The following is a 9023-nucleotide window of genomic DNA, read 5'->3' on the forward strand; positions in this document are numbered from 1 at the left end:
GTTCACTCATTTCGTCCATGTTTTGTTCCCTCTGCCTCCCATCTTTAATTTCCCCATTCTTCCCTTCAGGACTCTCTTCTTACCTTTGTCTCTCTGCATCTCTAAAGGATCTTTTTTTTGTGCTCATCTCTCTGGGGGGGTGAGCCAGCACGTATTGTTGTGGTGTACCTTTCAGTCATCTGCTGAGAGCTGAGGCTGCAGGGCTCCAGCCCAGTGCCCACTGCAGATCACCTGCAAGGCTGAGACCACTCACACAAATGTTCTGTAGTCTCTTTCTTCATGAGGACTCCAGACAATACACAAGAAAACTAAAATTTCTGATGGGGAAATGACTCCAAAGAGACATTCAGATTTCCTTTGCCAAAGCAGAAGGGACAGATTTTCTTTCTCAACAAGGTGGTTTGGACCCTCTTCCTCCAGGGTGGCTGCTTGCTATCATAATAAAAATGCTGCTCAGTGTCTGTCAGTTCCAGACGAGCAAGCACTGTGCTGAACATTGTACCTAGTATGAAACAAAGTAATTTCTCAAGGTAACAGTGATAGGATTAATCTTTAACACCCAGGCTAGCCACCCTGGACTTGAGAAACAGGTACCTGAAGAATGCAATTTATCTGACCTACTTGAAACATACGTTTTAGAGTAAGAACCTACAGGTTCTTAGTCCTGTTTCTCCCCATTTAGGGTTCTTCAGGTCCCATTTCTCAACATTAGCTGTAAAGGAAAGTGCAGGTTATCTAAGACAAGAGGTAGGTAAGATAAATGTATAAAAGTGTTGGCCAGGCATGTAGGGCCTGGGAGAAATGAGGTAATGGCAGCTCCTTAGTAGTTATGGGTTAGGGAAGGAAGGAGGAAGCCACAGCAGATAGTTGTAGTCATTATGCAACCAAGAGACGATGATGGGTCCTCAAGATCTCTGTAACAACCATTCTCACATATCTTGTCTTCTTGTGCAAGCAGTTCCAGGATGGATTTTAATGTCAGTTTTTTTCAGTTGTGTAACATCCCTGCCTTTGCATAAGAATAGTTATTGGATGACAGTTACCAGGATGGATCCAGTCCACTCTAATTGTGATTTTTATCCTTGTGCAGGCTCCTAGTCTTCAGCCATGCATCTTTTCTGCCATGTGACTACTGGAGTCAACTAAGTCTCATACTGATGTCCCTGTGTGTTATCCACAGTGTCCAGTCCCTCTGAAGCTATCTCTTCTAGTAGCTGTACAAATAGTGAGTGACCAGGCTTCTTGAAGTATTTCGAGCAAAATCATTGCCATTAGGTGAGTCTTACACCAATGAAAAGGATAACTTGTTTTTCTGCTTTATCAGGTGTTTGGCTTTCTTCCACAGAGACAGACCTTAACAACTGGTTTATGTCACTGCTCAGCTCACTCCCTTCCCACCAGCACCTCTTCACTGTGGGATGACAAGCATAGCCTCTCCCTCTAGCTCGGAAGTATCTGGCTCCGATGTTTCGGGGAGAGCCCCTTCATCTCTGAGTGCCCAGCCTGCCGGAAGGATACGTTTTCCTTAGAAATAAAATGTTAAGGTCGTTTTGAAGCTGATGGCTTTTCCTGTAGCATTTCAGGTTTTTGCTGAGATGTCTTTGCCTGCCTGCATGCCTGCTTTCTTTGTCTCCTACAGACCCCTGCATCCATCCAGAAAGCTCTTTTCTAAGTCACTATTCATTAAATTCCCTTTCCTCGACCTGATTGTATAGTGTTAACGAGATGGCTCTCAGGACACGGTATTGCTGTGTTTAAACCCTCCCTTTTGTGTCAGTGATGGCAGCATCACAGTCATCTGAGTGTCACCTCTTCCTGACTTGACTGAGACCCACATGCTAGTGGGTGATAGATGTTCTCCAAGTTTCTGGAAGTAGCAGGGGAGAAGCTGCAGGGTCTCTTAGGTGAAGGTGTCAGGCAAAAATAAGATAACTGCTGCTGTGTTGCAGTACTAGGTGCATACTTCATCAAGCTCTTCAGTAGCAACACTGAAGGAGGAGTTGCTTTCACACTGAGACTGACAATCTGAGCACAAAGAAGTGAGATCTAGTGTGTATATTTGCAACTCTTCCTGACATCTCTGTTTAATCAAAGCTGCATACCCTGCAGGCTTTCCCTGGAGTTGACTGCAGCTCCTGCCTTTTGTTTGAAGGAAATTTGTTTGGCTTAGTGTAATTTTAACTTAGCCTTTCTGTGACTGTAGCCAAGACATGGTCCTTTAGTGTGAATGGAGGATACCAGCAGCAACAGCATCAGTATTGTCTCCACCCTGTTCTTTTCTTGGGGTGCTTGTGCAGCAATGAGGGCAACATGGGGTGCTGTTGTCCAGAGTGCTTTACCCAAACCCAAGGAAGGTGAAACTGCATGGCCAAGTACAGCTGTCTGGTAGCCAAAGAGCGTGTTAATACTACATTTTGAGTCAAGGTTCTCCTGGCAACTCCTCAGGCCCCAAGCTGAGTTTCTTTGTGTTTTTGTTTTTCTTCTTTGGGTTTTTGAGTTTTACTTGCGTATGTGTTCTTGGAGAGAAGATTCATATTTGCAGATAAAGGATGTTTTATGAGCTTCCAGAGGAATTAAAACTGGCAGCTCTGGGATTTTAAAAAGGGTCACTCTAGCTCTGTGAAAAGGGGTGGCCAAGGGCTCACTCTGCACCTTGTGAAACTACTGCTTTTTGCATGATCTCGGAGTAGTGGGAAGGAAGGAGTTGTTTCAGGTAGATGAGTGAAGGCTTTGATACAAGGTGAACTGTAAGTGTAGTTCTGCCATTGCTATCTTGCTTTATCCCTTCAGGAGCATAGCTGTGTATCACCCCCAAGCAATCACATTGTTTGTAGTGCTGGATTGGCCATAGTCCTCTGGTGCAGACAGCGTTTTAGTGTCCTGGCTGGTAAGGATGGGACTTTCTGTCTAGACAGGTGGCAAAGTATCCCCAGGTGGCCCTTGTGCTGCTCTGAGGAACCTGCCACCTCTCCCCCTTCAGCCCCACAGTTTCCTGCCTACAGCTCCTGGATGCTTTGCTCACTGCAGTGGGTTCAGTGTGGGGAAAAAATCTGTGTGCTTTCAGATTCACACACTGCCATCAGAGGGAGACACCTGTATCCTGAAGGGTGTCGGAGACCTCTGCCTACCTCTAAGACTGAGAAACACACCCTTTATGCATCTCCCACTCAGTCATGTTAGGAGAGCATCTCCCTGCTGCATCCACTAGTGCAGTGAATTTGGACAGCTGGAAGTGTCATTTTTTTCCAGCTTAGATGTATTTAACAATTGGCTGCAGCAATGACTGTTTAATTCCCCTGCTAACATTTCCAGGGCAGCTATTTAAATTTTCTTTTCTTACACCCTCATGCTTCTGGAAATCCTGTAATCAAATCCAAGCTCTGTCAATCTAATTAGTTTTGAAGTGCCGCATCTCCATAACTTAGAGACCTAAATAAGCAGCTTAATATTAAAACCTACCTTCTCTCCCAACATGTAATACTGTTCTGTATTCCTCAACAGAAGTTCCTGAATCCTCTCCCTCTTCCTCTCTCTTAACCTCCCTCTTCTCTTCCCCAGTCTCTGCCCTTGCTGTGTCCATCAGGAACTGAAACAGTCAGGCACAACCCTCTGCTGATCTGCTTCAGTCTTTCACGATGCTTCTTGCTTAAAAGATGCTGATGCCGCTTCAGATGCCAATGCAGAGAGGTCTGAGGGTGGCATGGAGCATCTCCTGGTGACACACGGGAGCTGAGCCAGACAAGGGGCTGCACCTGCAGATTGCACAGTGACACAATGAAGCCCCACATGTCCTGTGGTGAGGCAGCACCAGGATTTACAGAAGGCAGGCTGTGCTGCCTTGGAGCCAAGCCCCACAGCCACAGGAGCGCGGCCTGATGTGGTGCAGGCGAGGGCAGCTGCGGAGCAACGCCTCTTCGCTGAAGTGCTGCATCCCTGGCTGCTTCCTGGGGTGCTACCAGGAGCTTACAGAGAGGAGGTGAAATGGCTCCTTTGGTGCAGCATCCTTCCTGGTCCCCTGGGGCATGCTGTCCCCCTGAGCTTTCTGCTGCCTGAAAAGAGGTAAGACGTCCAGTAGATATATGTCAGAAACACACTGTTGGCCCAAACTACAAAGGCTGGTGGAGCTCTGGCTATAAAGGAGTGAGGCTTTTCAGCCTTTTTGTGTGGGTAGAAGATTTAAAAAAAAAATAAAATAAGGGTGAGAGGACCAAAGATTACTTTTTATTAGGATAAGATATGAGGCATGTGGCTCAAGCTTGGCTTATGTCCTGCTGTCAGAGAAGATTCAGAACAAGTGTGTTTGCCTGCTACTGTGATAATGAGGAAGGAATAACCCATCCCACTTTTCTGAAGGACTTTGGTGTCTCAGCAGTGCCCTGGCTCATCTAGTTCTTATTTTACTTTTTCTTTTTGCAGTAGAAATGATGTGCAAATGCAGTATTCTTTCTGTGCAAAGCCAGATTTGCCCAAGATGTGGTTTGAGGTCTAGCTTCCTCTAGAAGGTGGGGTTTGTTGCTACTTCTCAGAAGGTAAGGTGGGCTGTGCCCCCTGCTGCAATGGGTGGAAGCCAACAATGAAGGGGATGGTGCAAATGTGAGCAAACACCAGCTCATCAAGAAAGAGCTGTGAGCGTTCTCCTTCTAGTCCAGCTACTCACTACTGAGAGCATCCAGAGTTCTAGAAAGCTGCAGCTACACAGGATGAGTGTTTCCAGCTCTTAGATTTCAATTGCTGCTTTTTAAATTATTTATTTCTGTTCCAGTGCCAATGATATTGTAGGTTTTAGTACAAAATGATCATAACAGCCTTTCTGTGCTGCTGTGGGTTTTGCTCATGGAGACTATCCTTGCTGAGCATTGGAGCCATGTCCCACAAGGGCCCAGGACATGCAGGATTTGAGTCACAGAAGCAGTCCTTCCCACCACCATGAGAAAAGGTTGCTATATTTTTTTACTTTTGCTAGGATTCCCCTGGTATCCCTTGGACTGGCAAGGTGATTTCATTCAGCAGCACGTCGGTGGGGAGATATTTATCCACTGGGTCTCACTCAGCTCCAAAAGCCCAAGGTGAAAGCCCACATAGCTGTGAGATGAGCTGCCCAGCAAAGCGAGCCTGGCTCGGGCAGGAGCTGGAGAATTTGGGCATTTGTGGTCTGGCAGGAGGTTTCTGCCCACAAGAGGATGCCTCGGGGATGGCAGCTGAGCTGGCTGGCCTTGGGGAAGCGAGGCAGCCGGCAGGCTCCCCCTCTAATTGGGGTAAGTAACCAGCTGCCTTTGATGTCTGAGCCAGGCTGAGAAAACCTGACAGCAGACTTCAAAGTCTGTTGCACCGGCTCCCCTGATTATCTATAGGCTTCTGGCGTGTCCCCCAAGACTGCCAGATTATCCCAGCTAATGCTGCGCTCCTCCACGCCTCCCCTGCGCTGCCTGCCACCAGCCCCCCCTGCCCTGCTTTTGAGGCTGCAGCCTCCATCCTTCCCTGTCCTCCTGCCCCTCTGCGGTCACTGTGGGCACGTGTCAATGGCATTTCTGGGCGGGGACATGCCTCCTGAGATCTGTGAAGCAAAGGCAGAGAGGAAGGAGGCATTTTTGGAGAGCTTGCCTATAGTTCCATCCCTGGGCTCCATTCGTCCTCCCAGCTCGGTTGCAAGAGCAGTTTGAAGTGCAGGGAGCTCTGTGGCTGCCGTTTACAAGGCACTGACGTGTTCACAGCTAAGCAGACACTGTGTCTTTCCTCTCCAAAAAGCCTTGGGGGAGCAGGGCTCCCATCCATGCTGCTCCAGGACAGGTCATGCAAGCTGAAGGGTGGGGAGGGGCTGAGAGGGAGAGGGTTTGTGTTCTCTGCCCCCTCCAGCCTCTCTGCTCAAATTAATCTCTAGCTCCTCTGCCACCTGCACTTTGGTGCTCAGGGAGGCCCAGGGTGCTTGCCTGTGTGAGTTCTGCAGAGGCCAGATTGTTGCTGAGGGCTGGCTTGGATGGAGGTAAGGAGATGGTAGAGCCATGGGGCTGAGCAGAGGCTCCAGAACTCGTGCTCTTCCCAGAGGAGTTTATTTCCACCTGGGATGTTGCATAGCAATGCAAAAACCTCATGGGGAAACCCTCTCTTTAAAGAGCTGTTTGTTGTAATGTTGTGGGGTTTTTTTGGTTTTGTTTGTTTTTCTCCCAGAGCAAGCAACTTCAGCAGTGGCTGAAAACCCTTCCTGTGCAAAGCTGGATTTGCCCAATACGTGGTATGAGATCTGGTCCTTTGGAAGGTGGGATGGCTACTTTTCAGAAGGTGGAGTAGGCTGTGCCCTCTGCTGCGATACGTGGAAGCCAGCAACAAATGCGATGGCTTCAGGCAGAGAACCCACAGCTGCCCTAACCCCAGGCACCCAAATGGGATGAGGGAGCTCATGGGGGCCATACAGCCAGACAGGAGATCTGGGCTGCAGTCTTTCCCCTATGTTTGCCTAATTGCTTTTTGGTCTCAGCAGCCTGTTCTTAAAAACCAGCACCGACTGTGGGGCTGCTTCCTTTATCTTCAATAGCTTCCTCTGTAGCATTTCTACTCTGCTGTGGGAGTGACCCTGCCTTATCCCCATGCCTCCCCAGGCTCCTTGCAGTGTGCAGGGGGAATGTCTGATCAGCACTTCTCTGTCTGGGAGGTTTCCAAGTCACCATGGATGTTACCAATTGCTGTTGTGCTCTTTTAGGCAGAGTCTAATTTCACCCTGGCTGCACTGGGCTTGGCAAAACATTCCATACTGTGTTTTTGATGGGGTTTTTCTGGAAAGTTTTGGCCCAAACTGACTGAGCAGCATCCAAAAAGGGTGTCTGCAAAGGGATCTGTGGGGGCAGGAGGAATGAGAATGAGTATGGAGGCGTGCAGTTAAGGATGGTCATCACCTGTGTGAAAGCCAGTGCTGTGGGCAACCTGACCTCCACCTGTGTGCTCAGGAGTGGGAAATGCTGGCACCCTGCTGGGATGTACTGAGAGGTGGCCCTGCTGCTCAGGTGCTGGTGGCAGCTAAGCTGTGTCAAGGGCTAGAGATCAACAGCATTTAATCCCTGTGGCCTGGTGCAGCACTTCAGCTCACCAAGCATCACCTGGCTTGGAGGAGGCAAGTCTTCTGCTCCTTATAAGTATGGGACTCTCTGTGCTATCCAGGAAGTGTATTTCCCTTCACTTCCCATCTGGTGTAATCCCCAGGAAAATAGGTAAGGGGATCCTCCTCCCCATGGATTTGGCTTCCCTGATGTGGTTTCTAACGGCAATGCTATCTTTGTAAAGGATTCTCTGATCCTCTTCCTTTAGCCCGCCTTGCCGTGGTTAATAGCTCTGCCGTGTGTCTGGTTGCACTGATTTTCCGGGGAGAAAACAGTAAGTTTTAAACTGCACAGTCCCAGAAAGAGGGAGCTGTTGAGTTTGTCTGTAGAACATCTTCATTGCCAGTGATAGGGCTGGGCCAGGCAATCCTCTTCTCCGTGGTTTCTCTATTGCAAATGTAAACAGCGACTCATGCGTCATTAGAGTTGCAAGCTTGGAGTTAAACTGTCCCCATGTGCGTGTTTATCTGCACATTGACTGTCGGAAGCTCACTGCGGTCGAACTCCAAGTTTCCTTTCCATGTATTCTGTTGCTGTAGTAGAGATGCTTTTTTTCTTCTCCAAAGTGGTAAGTGAGTTGGCTTACTGTCAGCAGGATCATCCCCAGGGTGCTGCTGGCAGCTGGTTGCTCATGGGAAGCAAACCTCTTCATCCCTTTCCTTCTGAGATGGGAGGGTTTCATGCTGCAGCAGGGAATGGAAGCCTACCACACAATTATGGCTATGTGCATGGCTGTGTCCCACTGCCATAGGATGCTGGCCCTCTTCACCAATGGGCATGCAGGAGCACTCCACCACTTGCCAGCCTTTGCTGTATCTGCTCACCTCTCCTGCCAAGCCAGCACATGGGTTTCTGCCCTGTGCTGCACCCACTTCCCCTAAACCAGGTGCTGCTCCTCTGCTTCATTTCATTGCAGCAAGGGTGGGTGGCAGGGGACAGGTGTCATCCTACAGGGACCTCTCTGCCTGCTGCAACAGCTTGTCCCCTGGGGTGGATCTGGCTTTCTGGAGAGCTGCGTGGTGGTGTGGGAGCTGTGCACACAGGCTGGCAAGGAGACAACTAATGGAGGTGCCAGCTTTGCAGGGAGAAGATTCTCCGATATCTCCTGGCCACTCAGGCTGTCATACCAATTAGTTTATTAAATGGAGAAAGGAGGGACCTCGTGTTTGTTTGGTTCATTACATGGATGTTGTTCCCTCTAGGAGTCTCATGGGATCAAGCACAAGGACTTGTTTTATGGGTGGTTTTTGCTTGTGAACCCCTGAACTATTCGCATCATTCAGTCCATGCTCTTGCAGCACAGTAGGAGCAGCGTGGCTCAGGGGTAAATGCTTGGTGCCACCATCCTTTCTGGGGTGAGGGGGAAAAAAACAAAACCAACAAAGAAAATGAAACAAAAAACCCTTAAACCAAACACACACACACACACACCCGCATCCCCTTATAAACCCCTTAGAAAACCCCACAACCAAAACAGCGCACAGACCCCCCCAAAAAGAGAAAAAGAAAAGAATTCCAAATCTGTTTTGAGCCCCTTATGAATGTTTGGCTGCATGCCTGAGCTGCGTGCCAGGATGTGCCCCTCAGCCTTCCACCATGTCCTTGGTACCTGCCAGCAGAGCAGCAGTGCACCCCAGGCCACACGATGCTGACAGCGTGGTTGGTGCCACGTGGCAGCAGATCCAGCCGCAGCACTTGCCTCTGGGGCTGTGGGCAGCAGCCTCCTGGTCTCAGCCCTCCCAGCACTGGTCTGCCCTTGTGAGCAGTGCTGGTCTGGGGTCATCCACATCCAGGTGCCTGACCATGGGGTGTGCTTACAGAAGAGTGTTCCTAGCTGATTTCTGGCTATGTGGTGATCCTTCAAGAGCCAAACTGCCACCTGAGCTGGCTGTAACAGTGGAGGGTCTCCTGCCTGTATAGCCACTGGGAATGGGA

The 9023-nt window shown here is 49.3% G+C and overlaps 1 protein-coding gene across 1 annotated transcript in view; it reads left to right on the forward strand.

The window, feature by feature from the left end:
- The first annotated feature begins 5191 nt into the window (after positions 1 to 5191).
- The window catches only part of LOC103769444 (immunoglobulin superfamily member 2-like), a 10786-nt gene continuing 6954 nt past the window's right edge, over positions 5192 to 9023 (forward strand). Inside the window, exons 1-2 of the mRNA XM_008936642.1 lie at positions 5192 to 5255; positions 6166 to 6253. Coding sequence (XP_008934890.1) covers positions 5192 to 5255; positions 6166 to 6253 — 152 coding nt within the window. The remainder of the gene's footprint in view (positions 5256 to 6165; positions 6254 to 9023) is intronic.

The sequence above is a fragment of the Merops nubicus genome, unplaced genomic scaffold (genome assembly GCF_000691845.1).
Source record: "Merops nubicus isolate BGI_N331 unplaced genomic scaffold, ASM69184v1 scaffold19393, whole genome shotgun sequence".
Lineage (NCBI taxonomy): Eukaryota > Metazoa > Chordata > Aves > Coraciiformes > Meropidae > Merops > Merops nubicus.